This window comes from Arvicola amphibius, chromosome 18, assembly GCF_903992535.2.
Source record: "Arvicola amphibius chromosome 18, mArvAmp1.2, whole genome shotgun sequence".
NCBI classification, from domain to species: Eukaryota; Metazoa; Chordata; class Mammalia; order Rodentia; family Cricetidae; genus Arvicola; species Arvicola amphibius.
The window spans coordinates 31,327,862-31,348,243 of record NC_052064.1 but is presented as its reverse complement, the minus strand read 5'-3'; the positions used below and the strand labels follow the sequence as shown (position 1 = coordinate 31,348,243).

At 45.7% G+C, this 20,382-nt stretch overlaps 1 protein-coding gene across 5 annotated transcripts in view; it reads right to left on the bottom strand.

The window, feature by feature from the left end:
• Spats2l (spermatogenesis associated serine rich 2 like) overlaps positions 1-20,382 on the bottom strand; it is a 167,121-nt gene that overhangs the window by 6,518 nt on the left and 140,221 nt on the right. For all 5 annotated transcript variants that reach the window (XM_038315408.1, XM_038315412.1, XM_038315409.1 and 2 more), the window contains 2 exons: positions 14,061-14,119; positions 1,604-1,713 (listed from right to left, as the gene is read on the bottom strand). In XM_038315408.1, coding sequence (XP_038171336.1) covers positions 1,604-1,713; positions 14,061-14,119 — 169 coding nt within the window. The remainder of the gene's footprint in view (positions 1-1,603; positions 1,714-14,060; positions 14,120-20,382) is intronic.

Genomic DNA, 20,382 nt, shown 5'->3' with positions numbered 1-20,382 from the left:
TAGGAGGCCCTTGCAATTGGCTGTGTAGGAGGAAACAAGGGCTTGGGGGAAGGTGATAAGGGAAATACTTCCAGGGCTCTTGATGCCCAATCCCTTTCTCCCTGAGCATTCCGCTCCCTTCCATACTTAACCAGGATGGAGGGGATGGATCAAATGTCACCTGGCCCTTTCTGCTCTCGCCACACAGCTTCCTCCTGCGATGGACAGACTGTTCTAAAGCCAGCAGCAGCTACATGCAGAAAGGACCCAGGGTTTCTAGACGCCAGGCAGAAGCTGGGTGCACATGTGTGCAGACACACTGTGTGTTTAATAACTGGTGTACATCACCTTCCTACTTTGTTATAAGCATTTCTTGCCTTCCTGGTGACCACGTCCCCTCTGGCCTCTTTACCCCGTGCTGTTTAGAAAAACCATCTCAGTGGGTCTATAAACGTGAAATGTCACATATCCCTCTCTTGGCCAAAAAAATTAAAAAAAAAAACCAAACAAACCAAGGTGTGGTCCAAGTAGAGAGAGCAGCCACAGCTCTCCTCTTAGGGACTTTACTCACAGTGTGGCCCAGGAGCTAATGTGTTGTGGGAATTCATTCAGCCAATAGCCTTTTAGGTACCTGCCCATTAGGGCGTGGTCTGGGGTACCATAAGAGCAGATGCTCTCTTGGCTGGTGGTCAGAGCTCCATTAGCAGCTTCTGGCGCCCACAGAGGACAGGCTCTCCACCCTTGTTGTGAGTTTTTCCCAATAAATAAATAAATAAATAAATAAATAAATAAATAAATACTTGTTATCGTTTATTCTGGGCTCTTTTGGACCTCTCGGAGAGCATTCAGTGCCCTAGCGCTCTGAATAGAGAATTAGGGAATTATTATTTTTTCCATGCATTATCCACAAACCACACTTGGTCCTCATTGCAGACCCGGGTCTTCGGACACACCCGGCTTTGGTGATTTGCACTCAGTATTGTTTCAAGTTCTGCTCCCAATTAGCCGGGATTAGTTCATATTCCTTGCAGTGGAAGAAATCTAATAAGTATACATTTGTGGGTATTAATCTTAACAAAAAAGAGGAGCGAATTAAACTAGAAAAAAGACTAAGACGCTTCATAACCTTCACTGTTAGGGTGTACTCACATGAGTGTATGCTTATATTCACAGGCATAAATTACACAGAGTGAAAATCATATCCCAGATAACTTATGTTTAAATACGCTAATGGGTTCGTCTTGACTAACTTATCCCCCTCCCTTGCGATAATATATCCCTTCAGACCATCGTTTGAAGATCGTTTCTTCACCCTTCTGTAGTCTGTGTTCCGGTCCCGTGGGAGGGCGCGGGCTATATATGGTGCCAATCCCTTGGGAGGGCACCGGGTATATATGGTGCCGATCCCGTGGGAGGGTGCGGGGTATATATGGTGCCGATCCCGTGGGAGGGCGCGGGGTATATATGGTGCCGATCCCGTGGGAGGGCGCGGGGTATATATGGTGCCGATCCCGTGGGAGGGCGCGGTGTATATATGGTCTGAGCAGCCAACTACTGATAGAAACCCCACACAACGGGATCAGAGTGCCAGCTCCGCATTCTGCTGGAGTTCCACAGAACTGACCTTAATCTCCGCTCTGAGTTCGGCCAGCTGCATCTCTGCCATCTGACTGGCTAGATCGGTCAGTCTCTTCAGCTCTTCTGCTTTCTTCTGACGGGCAGTCAGGATCTCCACTGCCAAGGGAGAAGGAACGGCATGTCAGGACAGGGATTTAAACATATTAAACGGCAGGGTTTCTTGGAGTTGGTTCTCTCCCAACAGGCAGGTCGCCATGCAGGGCCATGACCGAGTTGGTCATCAAGGGGGCTTGGCTCTTCATGTTCATCACCAACAACACATTTCCTGGTGTCCTCATCTGCCAATCCCCTAAGAAAACCCAGTCCCCTGAGTCACTACTGTCTCTCACACCACTTTCTTTCATTCTCTGCCCTGGTCTCTGAACTCACTTTCTTAATTCAGAGGCTTCATGCATTGTTCAGAACCAGCTCTGAAAAAAAAAAAAAAAGACGTTCAAATCCTGCGGAATGAGATTACGAAGACAGAAGGCCACTCCGCACACCCATTTTCCTGTAGGTGCTATAAGACTCTCAAAATCGTACCACGTCCAGACTCAGGTGGAGGTCAGTGGCAGAGACCTTAAACAGTGCACAAAAGGCCCTGGATTTGATCCCTAGTCTGGGATATTTCAACACAAAGTCACTTGGGGTAACGAGCTGCGAGACTGGAATATGACATCCAAGATTTACTCTATTAGCTTTTTATGAGCTGAAAAAAAAATGCCTCTGCCTCGGATGCTCTGGCACACACTTCTGTTTTGCAAATGGAGAAGTTCCAGGCTAGAGTATGTCGGGTCTCTGTTTGAAGTGCCTCTGCTAGAAAAACTTTCGAGGTGAGGCAAGCCACCGTGAAGTGGAAGTGTGTGTGTTCCTCAGCATCTACACCTGTAGAGATGACAGTCAAGAATTCCCTGGTCCCTTACTCCCTCTTCTCTGTCACGTGAACTCAAGTTTCAGAGAGATGCAGAAACCCAGGTTAACTTGTGTGTGTTTCCCGAGAGACTGCGGCACACCAAAGCAATAAATAAGATGTTTGAACTCTCCGTACACAAACTTCTGGTTCTTAGTTCATCATACATGCATTTCCCGTGTTTCTCTTGGCCAGTCACATTGAGCCCTAAGAAACAACAACCCATGCGAGATTACACGCATGTTGAACTGTTCTCCATCCTTGCTGTGCAAGGGCAAACTGCCCTATCAGATTGCATCCACAGGACAAAGAGCCAACAATGGATCTTCTTGATTTTGATAGTTTTGACGTATGACCTCATTGTGTAGGTCAGCTTCAGTTGTGCATTCCTCCCGCTTCAGCCTCTATGGCTGGGATATCAAGCCTGTCTACCATACACATCCAAGCAATGTGATTTCTGATTCTAAGAGGCCTTAATAGATATAACATCAAACAAGTCACTTAAAAAAATCAAAGCAAGCAAGCAAACAAACAAAAATAAAGATAGCTGCACACAGTCAAAGGTTAAGATTCCTGCACAGTGAAGCCATTCTTCAGACAGATGATATGTTTATGTCAATATCCACGTTGAGATGCCAATAAAATAACCTTTAGCGTAAGGCTCAATCATCTGCCAATTACACTAACCATTCTTTGGATATTTACCTGGCTGCCTCCACCTAGAAGAGAGCTGGGCAGACTGACCTATAATTACTGGTCTTGGAATTCAGAAAATCCTCTGAAAAACCATGTCTGGATAACTTTAGTGACCAATATGCACCTGAATGCCGACAGTCTCATACTGAAAGATGTTTTAGGGTATCTAGTTGAGCCAGAGACCACAGAACAGCAACCTGCTATTACTTTTAGCCAGAGAACACGTTTGGTTGATCTATACATTAGCTTTGCAACAAACTGAGTGTCCACATTTAGAAAGTAGGAAATACTATTTGAAAGGGACTTCTAGAGGTCCTTAGAATAATGGAATGTGGGCTAGGGGCACGGCTCACTTGGCGGACTCACCCCATAATGAGGCGCGGTGCTAGGAGTCTGCAATCCCACCACCTGAGCGGGAGAGGCAGAAGCATCAGAAGCTCACGGTCATCCTTAGCTACACCGTGAGATGAGATCAGCCTGGGATATGTGAAGCCCTGTTTTAAAAACTGTGATTTCTAGCCACCCTTGCTCAGCATCCCAAGGTACAACTGACGAAAAAGTGGTACCTAGTGTGCACCGTCCCCAAGGACCCTCTGGTAGCATTAACATTACCTGCCTGGATACATGTCCAGTCACCAATGGGATTAGATTAAGACTGAATTATTGAATTTTTTCTTTTTGGTTTTTCAAGACACGGTTTCTCTGTGGCTTTGGAGCCTGTCCTGGAACTAGCTCTTGTAGACCAGGCTGGTCTCGAACTCACAGAGATCCGCCTGCCTCTGCCTCCCGAGTGCTGGGATTAAAGGCGTGCGCCACCACCGCCCATCTCGAATTATTGAATTTGTTGTGTCCACAGAACCTGCATGTAGTACACAGGAACACAGTAGGTGCCAAATGAAGGATTCAGTGAGGGGGTGGGGGATGGGCCCATTAATTGTAAGGATATCAGAATAAGGTCTGCAAGGACTGAGGTTGCTGTTCCACTGAAGATTGCCTAGGTTTGGGGCTGAAAACTTCCTCAGTGGGTATGGTAGATTGAATAGGTATGGCCCCATAGACTCATGCATTTGAGTGTTTGGACCATAGGGAGTGGCACTATTAGGAGGCGTGGCCTTGTGGAGTAGGTGTGGCCTTGTTGGAGGAAGTGTGTCCCTGAGGAGGTGCGCTTTGAGGTCTTACATGCCCACAGTCGCTTCTGCTGCCTGCAGGTCAAGAGATAGAGCTCTCAGCTCCTTCTCCAGCACCATGTCTGCCTGCACGCCACCATGTTTCCCGCCACGACGATGACGGACTAAACCTCTGAACTGTAAGCCAGCACCAACGAAATGTTTTCCTTTGTAAGAGCTGCTGTGGCCATGCTATCTCTTCACAGCAACGGAAACCCTGACTAAGACCCTGGGTAAAGTGTATGCAGTTCAAGCGTTGAGTATCTGAATTCAGATCCCCAGTCCCCATGTAAAGAGTGGGGTAAGGCCGTGCTTGACAGTAACCGTCAGGGCTAGCTAGGGACAGGAAGATCCCTGGGGCTCCCTGGACAGTCAGTCTAGCTAGTCAGAGAGCCAGTGAGCTCCCAGTTTCAGAGAAGAGAAACCGCATCCAATATACATACATACATACATACATACATATATATATAGGATATATGAACATATACATTCATAGGCTATATCTTATATATGTATATATACATATATGTGTATGTATATACACACATTATATATTGGATGTATACACACACACACACACACACACATATATATATATATATATATACATACATGGTAGAGAATGCAGAGGAAGACATTCAATGTTCACCTCTAACCTCCACATGCATGCACACAAACACATATGGACACTCACACGCATGCCACATATATGAACCAGTATCTCCCGCCCATACTAGCATAAAGAAAGTTTTTAAGATCCATGGCTTTGATTAGTTGCTTACTTGTCATTATAATTCAACATACAAATGGCAGACTAAAGTCTGCAGCATGAGGAATGATTACTGAGTAGGAACAGGAAATGCTACGCTCCCTTCTTGCAAAGTGCGATTAAAAAAATAAATAAATTCCGAAGGCTGAGATTTGAAAGGCAGTGAGTAAAAGGGATGGGCAGACCACGGTGACGGCACAGCGAAGCCGATCTCACTTTTCTCAATGGATCGTTTGGGAGGCTGGCGACAATTAGAGGCCATTGTTCTTTTTGATTGTGTAGAAGTTGGGCATTCACTCGAGACGGGAGCCTCCGTAAAAATAGATACCAACGTGCCCTAAACTGGGGGCGCAGGTGCAAGACCGCCAATAAGTTCCGAGTTTAAACTCACGCAAATCGTGAAGATGAAGACTGCGTGTCAGCAAACTCCGGGGTGCATTTTTACATACAGTCGCAATAACATCTCAAAGCCTTTCTTTATGAAAAAGTCTGAAAAGTTAAGATCCAACGCCCATGTTCTCCAGGGGCCCACATTTTCACCATCGGCAATGCCCGCGACAAAAAACAGAAAGCAACGTCAAAACCAGATCAGACCTTAAGAACGGGGACCTGTAATTTAAAATCGAGTAACACGTATGTTTTGAAAGCACCACGCTTTCAGAGGTCTGTACAGGGAGACAGTTCCGTGCAGCTTGGGTCCCCTCTACATGCAAGATGATATTACGTATGCAACTTTGTAAACGGAATCTGGCATGCTGAAATCCATTTTCTCAATAGGATTTGTAAATCCCTTCAGATTCTTAGACCACACTGGAAGCATGGCTCATATTGCTTGAACCATGGACAGCCTAAGGCTTCTCCAATAACACTCAACAGTGCAAGGCTTTGTGCTCAGAATCGTGGGGCCAGGTGTGGACTGCTAGCGCTTCTTCAAGCGTAGAGACTCTTTGAACTCCTTCGTATTCCGTAACAGTTCTTGAGAAATTTGCTGTTTTGCTTCATAATGAGCTCTTGTTTTACAAAGTCATGTTTTCTTCACAAATCACCAGAAAACCTGTCAAGAATATGTCTGTGTGACCTTCAGTTCCCCGGGGGAAGCAGACAAAGTCTGAAGGCCTGGTATGCACGCTGACTTGTTCATCTGTAAAATGTAACAATCCTGCACTCCCAGGGTCACTGTGTAAGTAAGCAGCAACATTTGCAATACGCTGAAACACACACACACACACACACACACACACACACACACACACACTCCGTGCTAACGTAGTAACAAAGTGAGATACATCCACCTAAAATATACTCTGAGAATAATTACATTAGTGTTTGCTAGTATGGACGCCGCCATCTGTAGACACGACGCTGATTGTAACGGTGATGGTTAGTTAGTCTTGGTCGTCAACTTGAATACATTTGGAATCAACTAGAACCTAACTAATCAGCTGGGCACACCTGTGAAGGGACGTCTTGATTGGGTTACCTGAGCTGGGAAAACCCACCCTAAGTATGGGCCATGCCTTCTGATGGCAATACACACACACACACACACACACACACGGAAGAAGCAAATGTTTGCTTTTTTTGCCCTGCTTGCCTTCACTTTTGCTGGCAAATTCATCTATTCTGCTGCTGAAGTATTCCTTCACGGGAATTAGAATCTACTTCTTCACCACGGAAGGCTAGCTAACACTGTCAGCCTCGGGACTGAACAAGTACTGAATTCTAAGCTAGAGTTTGCAGAAATAGCAGGCGTGCCACACACAAGCACAGAGTGGGGGTGTGGAGCCCCTAATCTGGACTGAGACTACACAAAGGCACCCGAGGTTTTAAAAACAACTCTGACTTCGGGTCCAGTCCCAGCACTTCCACACATCTCCAAACCTTTTCAACTGTTTGTTCCCAAAACAAAGACATTATAAAAGTGGGTTTAACCCAAACTTTGGGGCCATGGAAAAGCCCTTTGACATACATGTCCAAATGACTGGACCCTGTAGTCACAGGATGGCCCACCTGTCTAAGACTGTGGCAACTATTAGTAGTCTAATTAAACAAATGAACACACACACACACACACACACACACACACACACACACACACACACACACACACACACACATGTTAACTCTGGGCTAAGATACCTCCCAGCACTCCATGCCACGGTGGCCCTCCTCCTGGGAACACCAGGACACTGGTTATTTAATTCCTGGGTAACCCAGACCAGCCCCTACTCCTGGATGACCCTCCAGTCCAGTTTGAGAAAGCCCCTCACTATTAATCCTGCCACCCTCTTGCCCAGCGATAATCCACAGACGCTCACCCACAGTGGTCACTAAATGAGAGATGAAACCAGGCACGTGGGAGCTGCAGTATTTACTTGAAACAAAACGGTTTGGGCCCAAGCCGGCTATCCGAGCACAGAGAACAGAACTGATCCATGGGACCTAAGCTTTCAGATGGGGAAAAGGAAAATCCACCACCACATACAGGGACAGTTGTTATGCTTTTACTACCAGGCATGCCCATGGTATGATCTGTAGAGAAAGAGGGCTTCTCAATTGCTAGGAAAAACAAAACAAAATCATAGCCCTCCTAGAGGCTTCCCGGACAGACTTTTGTCCTCCACTGCTAGGCTGCTGACCTGGCTGCCCAGCGAACAGCCCTAAGAGCCCTAGAGACTACTGATCTCCTGAAGACAGACCACGCCACGCCCCCATGCTGCCTGAGACTCCATGGTAATGCAGAGAGGGACAGTTCAAACCCACAGGGTGACGGAATGACTTAAGCAAAGGTCACTCTCCCAGGAACAACTGGCTGGACTCTGGTAACTGACCTCCACCAGGGGTCCCCAAAACTTGCCCAGTAGCTCAGACCAAGGTATGTTATGCCTAGACCTGACAGTCTAGTGCTCTAGTGAGGGATGTCTTAGCCCTATGCGAGGGGTGTGCTCAAGTCAATCCAAAACCAAGAGCCCTTTCCAGGAAGTGGTGCAAATGAGAGGCCAGCATCCTGGCCAACTCTGGGAAAACCGACAACTGAGATCTGGCCACCCAGGGGAGGATACGAGTACTTGCTAGTTTTTATAAATATCTTTTCCGGTGGGTAGAGGTGTGCCTCGCCTAGATTAAAACAGTTCAAACAGGAGTCTAAAAAGCCCCCCCTGAGGAACTGCTTCCCTGATCTGGCCTCCCCCTAGCAATGGCCTGGCTTTCATAGCCCAAACCTCTCAGTTAAGAGCTAAAAGCTTTAGATATAGATTGAAAAGTTCATTGCTCATGCAGACCTTGAGTTGGGGTATGTAGGAAAAAACAATATGTAAACAAACAAACAAATACAAACAAAGAAAACCCCACCCTACCTCTAACAAAACTCTCATTAGCGTCCAGCAAAGAATGGATGAACCTCCTTCTTTTGCTTTGCTTTGGATCTGCTGCACCCCATACAGGGAAGGGTTTAGCTCCTGTGAGATTATGTTTGGAAGAGCTCCCCCACTGCTTGCCAGGCTCAGAGAACTCTCTGACCATTCTTTCTCAAGTCTCTGCAAACCCTCCAGCCCTCCAGAAAGGCTATTCATTGAACTATCCGAGAAACCCAGTTGACCTCAGAATCCACCACCAGTTTCTCCTTGTCTGAGTCCAGTAGTACTGTCTGGTCAGGCAGGGAGCCAAAGGGACTCAGAAACCAACGTGGTTTCTGATCCGACTCGGCAATTCCCTCCACTCACTCCTATGGCTGTGAAGGTAGCCGGCATTATGCCATGGATCCACCACACCCAGGTGAAGAAAGCAGAAGCCACAGGCACTGATGCCAAATGGACTGTCTCTGGACTATGGAGCCACTGAAATGAACATTTTGCTGGGCCCCAGGCCCTTCTGTTCCCTGCCCCTCTACCTCCTCCTGAGTCTTACGTTTGGTATTAATACAGTAGGGTCATGGTCTCATCCCCACGACTCTCCGACCTGGACCTGGGAGCTGAGGAAGACACATACCGGGATACAGGGATAACTAATGCGGCCGCAGACCAGCAGCCCACATCCTCACTGATGCCCACTTAAGTGTCTGGCTGTACTGGAGAAAGGGAAGATAGGAGAGTTTGTCTTTGGAGATAGGAATACAGAGTTACAGTTCTATGCAAGCCTTGAAGCTGGGACTCCTACTTGTCATTCCCGAATGGAGTTTCCACTGCAAAAACAGAGGCTTCCTGAAAACACACAGATGAATATTTAGAAAGAAAAAAAAGCCCCTGCCCAAGAAATGCCCAACTGGGAAATGGAATCCAATGGCCATAAAATAAAAAGTCTGGAGATTCCATTAGAGAGACTCTGGCCTTCAGGAAATGGAAAACCCAGGGAATCAGAGTCTAAGCCACAGGAAGGGGCTCTGGGATGGAGCTAATCATTCCCAGCCATGAAATCAGCCATGACTGATGGTTATGTTTAGACACCTAGCCGCTGTTCTACATAAGGATAGGAGCTAACCAGACCAGCAGATCACTGACGAAATTGGTTTTGATGGGGGCAGCACAAATTAAGGCTAGAGGACTTTAAAGGGGCTAAAACTTATCCAACATTCAAAACCTTTAACCTAGGCACTTCCCCTTATTCTGATGCCTGATAGGCAGCTGTAGGTGTTAACTTATCTGGATAATAGCAATATTACCGGGCCTCTAAGCCTACCTGGTGGGCTTAACTAAATGTGCTTCTTCTGATGCTTTCCAAACTAAGCAGACAGGTTGATCAAGACCTAGAGGTAGCAAATGTTTCTGCTTATGAATGGAAACAACAGATTTCCTTGCAGACACGGTTCTACAAAATTGGAGAGGCTTAGACTTCTCATGAGTTAAAGGAAACCATGTCTGGCTTTGGGAGGAACTTGCTGCTTCTATGCTAACCTTTCTGGAGTAATTAAAGAAACTCAAATCTCAAACAGAGAAGGCCATAAATTAGATCATCGATATCAGTCTCTGTTCTCTTGGTCCCGCTAGCTAACTCCTCTGCTACCAGCACTTCCTGGGTCTTTAATTCTCATTCTGACTGGATTAATGGTGGAGTCCTACATTTTAAACTATATGGCCAATTATGTTTCAATTTAGTAAAATTAATGATCCTTAGGATCGACCACACCTCTTTAGAGCAGGATGAGTCCACGATTTGACTCACTGACTAAGACCAGGGCAGCAGACTTCAGTAGGTCCCCCAGACCTTAGCACAACCAACTCCATGATGGAGTACCATTCAAGCCATAAACCTAAGCACACAGACAGTACCACCTGCCAAAATGGAGACAAAGGTCTCATCCATCCAAGTCCAACCTCGTCCTCTATTTCTTCCCACCCCTATATTTTCGGAGACAGTGTCCCCTGCTGAACCCGGAGCTCACTGGTCCAGATGAACTGGCTGGCCAGTGAGCTGTGGTGTGTGTGTGGGGGGGGCACATCATGTCTGCCTGGGGCTACACGTTCTCAGTGCTGGGGTCACAGCTGTGCACCCCAGACAAGGTATTTAACCCGGGAGTTCAAACTCAGTCCTCAGACTTGTGCTTGTCACACTGAGCCAACCTCTCAGACCCCAGAAAGTTTTCCTTGTTTCTAAGTGATTTTAACACTTCCACTCCATTGATTTAGTAATCTGTTGTGTGGCTGTGTGCACGTATCACGTGTAAGCATGTGTGTAACACGGCATGTGTGTGGAGGCCAGAGGGTAACTTGCAGATGGTTCTCTCCGTCTCCTGTGTGGGGTCCTGGGGCTCAAACTAAGGTCCATAGGCTTGGCAACAAGTGCCATTACCTGCGGAGCCAGCTCACCCCAAAGTGCCATGACCTGCGGAGCCAGCTCGCCCCACTCCACTCACCCCTGAAAATTTTTTAACTAAAAATATTGTTAGCTATTTTTCAAAGGAGAAAACTGAATTATGGTCAAAGTACAGAGGAGAAAAAAAGAATTTGGTTTTAATTTTTCATTCTTGTGCAAATAAATATGAATGAATGAATGAATGACATGTATGCCCTGACCATGCGGAAGCATGCATGAGCAGCCCTTATATGGCGGTTCTGTTGAACTTGTTCATGTTGGGTTTCATGGTCTAAGTTGATGAGGACAACTGACCAGGTAGATCTCTTTCTCAAAATGGTACTAGATCTCATTATAGATGGTTGTGAGCCACCATGTAGTTGCTGGGAATTGAACTCAGGACCTTTGTAAGAACAGGCAGTGCTCTTAACCACCGAGCCATCTCTCCAGCCCACATTGGTAATCAAATGACAAGCGATTGAGTTGAGAGGTTGTTGGGTTCAGATTGCCATTTAACTGATTCATAAAATCAAACCTGGGTGAGGCTGATGATTCTGGAATGCCCAGGAAAAGCATTGCAAAGTAAATCCCAGGGGAGAAGCGTGGTCCTCGGGTCCCCAGAACATACCAGAATGAATTCAATAGTGAGGAAGGGTCAGCCATCCACCGTGTTCTATCTGAGGAATCTCGTCTCTGCTGAAATTTCCAACCCAAGAACCCCATCCTGTGTAAGACTGCCATTGTGCACAGATTGCTGTCTTACACTGATTACCATGGTGCACAGACTGCCACTGAGCAGACAGTGACTTTACAGATTATCACACTACACAGATTACCGTTTGCACAGACTGCTACTTTACGCTGTGCATCACCACACGCAGTACCAGTACGCCGCCATGCACGGTGCAGCTGCCACGGGCAGTGCGCCGCCACGCGCAGGCGCAGATTACCATCTGCGCAACTATTGAGTCACTTATCACAGTGGAGAAATTTAGACATAAGCATGCATAAAATAAAACCCAGGGTGTTTTTTTTTTGTTTTTTTTGTTTTTTTTTTTTTTGATTTTTCAAGACAAGGTTTCTCTGTGTAGCCCTGGCTGTCCTGGAACTCACTCTGTAGACCAGGATGGCCTCAAACTCACAGAGATCCGCCTGCCTCTCCCACCCAAGTGATGGGGTTAAAGGTGTGCGCTACCACCGCCCGGCTTATGTTTTTGTGTACAGTGTAGGAAAAGTTTTACAGCCATCGTGACTATATGAATGTGTTATTTCTTTACTGAAAAAAAAATTCAGGCTGGCCTCCTTAGACTCACAGAAATCCACCTGTATCTGCCTCCCAAGTGCTGGGATTAAAGGTGTGCATTGCAACACTGAACTCGTGTTCATTATTCGAGTAAAGAATTTGCTTTATCAGGCAATCTATCTTTATAATTTTAAGTTGAAAAATGGATTGATTTTCTCTTACAGTTTGAAGTTGGCAGGTGTTGGCATTTTTGATGGAGTTTGTAAACAACTGGAGTATTTTTTTTTAAAAATCATTTAGTGCATCTCTATATTTGAATTATTTCTCCTATACAAGTTGCTTCAAAGCTTGGGGATCTTTTGCTTGTTTGGTTTATCAGTGCAATGGAAGGTTCTGAAAATGCTTGAAGAGAGGCATAATATAAACACACGCATACGCCCCTTCACAAATATTTAGGCAGCCCTAAGTGGCACAAGTTTTGTTGTTGTTTTGTTTTTCATTTTATGAAAGTTCCTCATTGACTCTAGGTTCCTCCAAACTCACTATGTCGATCTTCTGGCTTCCACTTCCTGACGGCTGAGATAATGGGCATGCATCACCAAGTCTGTTTTAGGTCATGTGGGGAATCAAACTCAGGGTTTTCAGCATGCTGGACAAGTGCTCTCTCAAATTGAGCTACATCCTTAGGTTAAACAGGAGCAATTTAAGGGAAAAATCAATAACCTGAGTTATTTGAACTTAAAAGAGAATGAGTGTCTCAGGGTTTTCTATTGCTGTGATGAGACACCTTGACAAAGGCAAGTCTGATAAGGAGAACATTTAATTGGGGCAGCTCACTTACACTTTTAGAAGTTTAGTCTATTATCATCATAACATGGCTGCGTACAGGCAGACGTGGTGCTGGAGCTGAGAGTCCTACATCTTGCAGGCAACAGGAAGATGACTGACTGTCACACTGAGGGAAGCTTGAGCAAAAGAAACCTCAAAGCCCACCCCCACAGTGACACACTTCCTCCAACAAGGCTACACCTCCAAATAGTGCCACTCCCTTTGGGGGCTATTTTCTTTTAAACTACCCCAATAAGTCAAAACTACTCTGAATGACATAGCGAGATTGTAAGTTGTATAGACTTCAAAACGACTGTCTTTAGATTTAATGCCTGCTGCTCCCAGATCAATGCCAGGGCTGAGGAGATGACCCAGACAGTAGAGTGTTCATTGTGCAGTCTTGAGGACCTGAGTTCACCTCTCCAGAACCCACATGAAGAAGGCAGGGGCAGGAACACTCTTCTGCAATTTCAGTCTTGGAGTAGGGGTGGGGGGTAGCAGAGGCAGGTGGATCTCTGGAGCCTTTGTCTAGCCAAACCGATGAACTTCAGGTTTGTAACACCCTCTTTCTCAAAAGATATGGTGACATGTGGTACAAAAAACTCAAGTTGATGTCTGGCCTTCACACCCGGGTGTGTGCACACTCTCCCTGAAGTCACACGCACGCGTTCACATGCCACCCAAACACACGCCGCACACATCTACATAGATGTGATATTAGATTCATTGTCTTTCTAAATTTAAGTTTAGTTTCTGTGTGTACACGAAAGTCCTCTTGAGTTAAAAAAAAAAAACCCAGTAGACACCTCTTATTTCCTCAGGGAGCACCCTGCACTGACAGCTCAGAGGAATGAATGGCAGCTCTATCCTTTTGCCAGACGGTGTAGCAGAAATACAGAGACACAGAGATGAGTGACCTGCCTGGCGTTCCAGAACTCACCCACCAGAATTTCAGTATGAATTGTAGGGTCTTGCCCCCAATCCAGAATTACTGCTGTCAACCTGAGTGATGGATTGCTTTGGGTTGGGGGTGGCATCTTGTCACACAGCCACATGCCTACTTACTGGCTTCCTCTTTGACTTTATCCATTTCCGCCATCAGTGAGACTTCTTTGTCAATGATGCTGGGGAGAAACAGAAACAAAAGGGACAGAAACTTAAGAACTTTACCAGGCAGTGGGAACACACAAAGGAGGATTGTCATTAAGCAAAATTACCCCAAATATTTTGTGTGACATTGCCAGGAGGACACCGTCTCTAAAACAAGCACATGGAAGAGATGTCCCCAAGGATAACACAGTGACATCTGCTGATTAAATCACTGTCAACACATCTGAAAAGAAAAGGCCTTTCCGACTTGCAGAACTGCATGACTTTGCATTTAATTCTGGGTATATTTTCCCCTTACACACTCTGAAGTTTCCAAACAATAAGCATTGAAAAGCTGGCACTTAGGCCATCAAGGACAGTTTCCAAGTGATTCTGAGTTCTTGTTTCTGAGATCCTAGCTTCCGGGGGAGGGAGGTAGACCCAGCTCTGATGGTTCTAGGACTCGGACAAGCCTGTTCCAGGTGCTGTTCCTGCCAGCTCTACAATACAAGCGCATACTCTCCCACCTTCCTAGCATGTTGAGGTTCTGGTGAACTCATTCTAATATAGTTCATTAATTAAAGCAATTATTCAAGTTTATTTCTCTCATCCCAGCTCCTAATTTCCCAAAAGCAGTGACACATCGTAAATGCCTTCTATATCTCTTCTCAGATTTGTCTTTAAATCATAGACATGACCTGTGCTTTTAATTTTCATGTAATCACAAATTATCTATTATCTATCCATCCATCTATCTATCATCTATCTATCTATCTATCTATCTATCTATCTATCTATCTATCTATCTATCATCTATCTATCATCTATCTATCTATCTATCTATCTATCTATCTATCTATCTATCTATCTATCTATCTATATCTCTACCTACCTATCTATCTATCTATCGATCTATCATCTATCTATCTATCTATCTATCTATCTATCTATCTATCTATCTATCTCTCTACCTACCTATCTATCATCTGTCATCTACCCATCTGCACACATACACATATCTGAAGTTTAAGGACTTGCTGAAATCATAACCACATTACTTTATCACCTTAAACATTAATAATAGTTTAATGCCTCAGGTATCTATCTACCCTTCAGGCTTCTACAGCTGTTCCCGAATTCTTCAGTAGTTTGTTTAAACCAAGATCTAAAGCAGACTTGTTCTCGTAACCGGATGACTCTCTTCAGTATGCTTTCACTGACCAGTTCCCTCCCATCTGCTTCTCATTTTGTCTGCGATTTATTCGAAGGAACCAAATTGTCCTCAAGAGATACCCATTTTGCATTTTGCCAATTATTTCTCAATGGCTTTATTAAACCCACTCTTTTTATACTTCCTATAAAATTATTAGATGTAGAAATTTGTTAAGATTCAGGATTGACTTTTTCAGACGTAGAAGACTTTATAAATGTGTTGTTATCTTTGTGTATGTGCAGATAGAATTATACACTTAAAATATTCCTCCGGAAGACAGTTCCAACCTGATTCTCATCACCTAATAAAGACATTTCACTGAATACAAGACGTTCTTCTCTTTGTTATTAGCAGCCATCAGCATCACTGTCAAGATCAACACAGTTTGCAGGGAATTCTGATTTGTGTGAATCTTTCATTTATTTCCTGAACTCTTTCTATAAAGATAAACTTCACAGGTTTGGGCTCAGCTCAGTGTTAGAGTGCTTCGCTAGCATGAGCTCTGGGTTTAATCCCCATGGTGTCTGTTACTCTGTCTACCGAAGAGACAGAGACACAGATACAGACACACACACAGAGGTGGGTAGAGAGAGGGAAATTGAGGTGATCAGTTGTTTGGTTACCATTAAATATCATTTGTATAGGTAAGGTAAGTTGCTTGATTTTCTTTTTGTAAATTGGTTTTCAAGCTAGTTAGTTTTTTTAGCATCCTCCAAAGGGGTGAGTGAGTTTTTATTCTTGTTTATATACTTTAATTGTGAATTCATATAGTATGTGTTCCAATGCATTGCAGTTATCACTAATTTAGATTGTTCAATCACCTGTTCTTTCAACATTTACAGCGCTGACAACTTCCTTCTTGGTTGTTTGCAAAACTGGGCAAGGCAAGGAGTGGTCTGTGAACATTTCTAACCATTTGGAACTCTGAACGAGATGTTATAATCCAGACGTGGCGAATGATGCGTGTCTGCTCAGCTCTTCACAACCAGGAAGTCACAGGGGAAAGGGACATGTGCGGTGACAGGCACATTCTCCAAGACTGGCCTCTGAGACTCGTCCCTCAACCACACAGCATCAGGAGTCCCCATGACTCACACGGCTTAAGGTCACTGGGTTCGAACACTTTCATGTAACCAGCCTTCTTTGTCGTCTTTATTGACGATACATAGATATGATGATAGCCTCTTAAATATGGGAAATCCGCAACACTGACAGGTTAAATGGGGAGGAGGAAGCCTCTACCCCATCCCTGCCCCAGTTGACTCAGCTCCTCTCTCTAAAAGTCTTCATCGTTCCAAGAGTCTCCTCTTCCTTTCAAGATCCATCTCAGTACAAATCAGCATATACTGAACAATGTGTCAGACTGTGTCAACACACCTTGGCTTCCAGTGATTACCAAGTAGACGTAACTTCTCTTGAGTCTACAAACACCGCCATAAGAGAGACAAGTGTGGTTTTGGTTTGTGGTGCTTGTTTTAGTTAACATTTTTACAACTCTCTTACAGTGAGTACTTCCATTTTAGTTTAGGGAAACCAAGGTTAACAGATGAGCTGTTACGGAGATCAGGTAAAACTGGAGTCAGGAGCTCAAATAACAAATAAACTACTCTGCCTGGGAATATGTTTTGAGCTTTGATTCTCTACAGAAAGGGAGGAGAGAAGATTCAGCGAGAAGGTGGAGAGCCAGTTGTAACCTCACGGCTGGGGTAAAAAAGAGCCTCCTAGAGCCAGGCCATTTCGGGTGCCATCTTAAGTGGTTGCTGTGGCCTTGCACAGCAGCAACGGGGATGCCTGTATCACCTTAGTCATGGTGTGGATAGCTGAAGTGTGCGTGGGTATACACACACACACACACACACACACACACACGCACGCACGCACGCACGCACGCATGCACACTGTGGACGTGCCTGGGCTTCACACCTGGATTGATTTAGGGACAAACAGACGGAAGGAGGCAGAGTCTAAAGGCACAGCAAAGGAGAGAACATGAACCCACTTGCATCCCCAAAACTCACACTTATCTTGAAATAGGCTTTGGATTTCTGCAGAACATAGAAAGGTAGGCTAGAAAAAGCTCAAGGGTCCAAGGGCTGGGCAACCTCAGTAGACCTCTGGGTTGAGAGAATGACAGAGTTGCATAAGACCAGCCTGTGACTCAAGTAGAGCAGTGCAGAGGTACGTAGGGTCTAGATGTCATTTAGAGATACGGTGCAGAGAGGAGAGAGAGAGAGAGAGAGAGAGAGAGAGAGAGAGAGAGAGAGAGAGAGAGAGAGAGAGAGAGAGAGAGAACATGAAATCATCCTGTCAATATTTGCTAAGGAGTTGCCACATGGCAACCAAGGGTACAGCCACGGAAACAAAGGGGGGTGGAGAAGGAAGTCGGGGAGAGCAAAGATTTCTTTTATCATCATGGAATCTACGTTCTTTCTGCAGGACTCACCAAGAGGGTAAGCCAGAGAGAAGAACGTGATGACGGTTAGAAGGAGACCTAGCAGACGTCTAAAGAGAGCTCAGGGTTTTGAAGCAGACATAGCACACATGAAGGGAAATACATCCATCCAACAAGGTTGGCCTGGCCTCAGGGGGCTGAGAGTTGGGAGAGGCTCAGACTATCTTAGGAGGCCGGCAGTCTTCACAAAGCTAACTGCCCGCACTACCCCAGTCCCTCTGCAAAGAATGGGGTTCAGAAGCCATGAAGCCTGCAGTCTGCATGTGTTCAGACCCCGGGAGGTGTGTTGGGCAGGGAGCATGTCGTGGGGAAGAAGCTTTGCTAGGGTTGTTGCCAGCTCCATGATCATACTGAGTTTTTGTTGGTAGGATCTGCTAATGTAATATTGTGCTCAGAGAGTTGACAAGATGAGCATCGGTGGTATAATACATGGCCCCAGGAGGAACACGTATTAAACAAAGCCAGATAGTCGCACAGTGGTTGGTTCTGACCTTCTGGGCTGGCAACAGGAGGGATGGAGGTTTACACAATAAACTCTTAATCTGTTTAACGTGCGCACTCGGGGATGTGGAAAAGTCCGTGAAGTTGGCATCAAACCATGCATCTATTCCCGTGGGTGTTTTGTCCTCTTGTGTTTCAGGACTGTTCTCTGTTAGACTGTTTGCAAAACTCATGCACAAAGGAAACCCAAGATTTTAGCTCCCATCAGACACCAAGCTCAGGACGCTGTGTAAGGAGGGTCCGTTTGACCAACCCCCAAGGATCTCGGCACACTAGACCTGCAGTCCCTGGCCTTTGCTTCCAAGGCATTAGGGTTGGGAAAGGAAAACGGATGTGGCAGATGAATTAGTAGAGGCTGGGCTGTCCCTTGAAAGCTGTCAGACAGCAAGGAGCCCGCAACACATCATCCTGAGCCCCAGACGAAGAGTAGGTCAAGAAGAAATGGCCACGTCTAAAACCTTTCAAAGCCTGGGTGTCCCAGTTGGCCTCGAGAGTGATTCAATCAGGACCATTTGCATGACTCAGAATCTCAGAAGGACAAGGTCAGGCAGCAGGCTCTTGGCGGAACTCTGACACGGAGTCATCAGAGGGGAATGATGGGAGGCCCCCTTGGAGAGGACTGGCATCGGCACACACCACAGGCGTGCTGGGGAAGCAGGGGTCACCTGTGCTTTGGAGGTTCTCCTCTGCAGGTAGACATCAGCTTGTAGCCACCTCAAGGCGGTCTAGCCAGTACTGAGTGCGTATTGCCTCTGCCAGGCCCATCAGTTACAGGGCCAGTGACATCTGGGACAATCTTCCTGAAGCCTCCCAACGCCCCAAGTGGCAGGAACCCTGCTCGGTCTCCACCACAGAGCCTTGGTATGTGTTGGCACTCTGCGTCAAAGACGATGTCCCGCTTCCTCTCCAAACTCCTCTCTTCATCTAATGAACTCTCTTCAAATCTTTGCTTAACTGTCAGTGCCTCAAAAAACCCCTCGTTGAGGTGTTAAAACCTTACCTTTATGTTCTTACTGTGTTATGGATTGTTCACTAATGGCTGAACTATAAAGGAAAACAGCAAACCCAGATTTCTGTGGCATAGCAATGATGTAGCCTCCTTAGTGGGTCTACTATAGTGCTTGCATATAAATCGCGTCTCGGTAAGAATACATATGCTTTTGGACGTGGACTGTCTCCCGTCACTTAAGATATAAGCCGAGGAATAAAACTGTAATGATATTCACCAAAGGCTGAGGCACTGACACAGAACCAACACACGGAGTTGGCGGCACTATCGGCTGAAATGCCCACTTTTCCATTTATCCAAGAGCCTAAGGGCAGAGTGGTCTTGCTTTCCGGGAGTGATACCCGGTACTTGACAGAAACACGTAACTCTTTAATTGCCTTAGACGTAAGATGCATCCGGCGCGTTCTCCATCAGCAGAATGACCATAAACCCCACGCCAAACTCACACATTTCAGACGTCCCTTTCCACCCTTCCAAACTCATCTTCCCCTTTTATCTAAACCACTTGGATAATAAAATTTTATCCCGTGGCCATAAAAAAGCCTTTATGACCAAGGCAATAAGGTCTAAGGAGGAGATTACCATGGCGAAAACTTTATAGTTTATTATGCAGTTAATCACAAAGATAAAGTGTCAATTCGTAAAGACGTTCCCACTGTCTGGATTCTTCCTATAGGGAACTAATACCCATGGTAAAAGGAAGCAGAGGGCTATTTGTGCTTTTTCTGCTCTGTGGAAGACTCCCCTTTAATTAATGAGAAAAACAGCTTCTTCCGGGAGCCTGGATGAGACACACAGGCCTGTGTTCTTAAGAAGTAAAGATGCTACAGAAGGCAAGTACCTGCGGGACGACCGCGGTGGTGAGCCTGCTGGTCAACACTGAGGAATAAAAGCAGAATCACACACAGAACTACTTCGACCAACGTGGGCAGCGGCTAGAACTGGATGTCAAAGAGTTAAAACAGGCCGGCACCGCCTCTGACACTTTGCCTTAGGGAGCCTGTGGGGAGGAGAGACTGATGGGCACCTTCTGAACCCAGACAAGGTTGTATGGATAAAGTGAGGACTCACTGACTACAATGCAGACACAGACTGGGAGCACGGGAGGGGACAGGCAGGATGA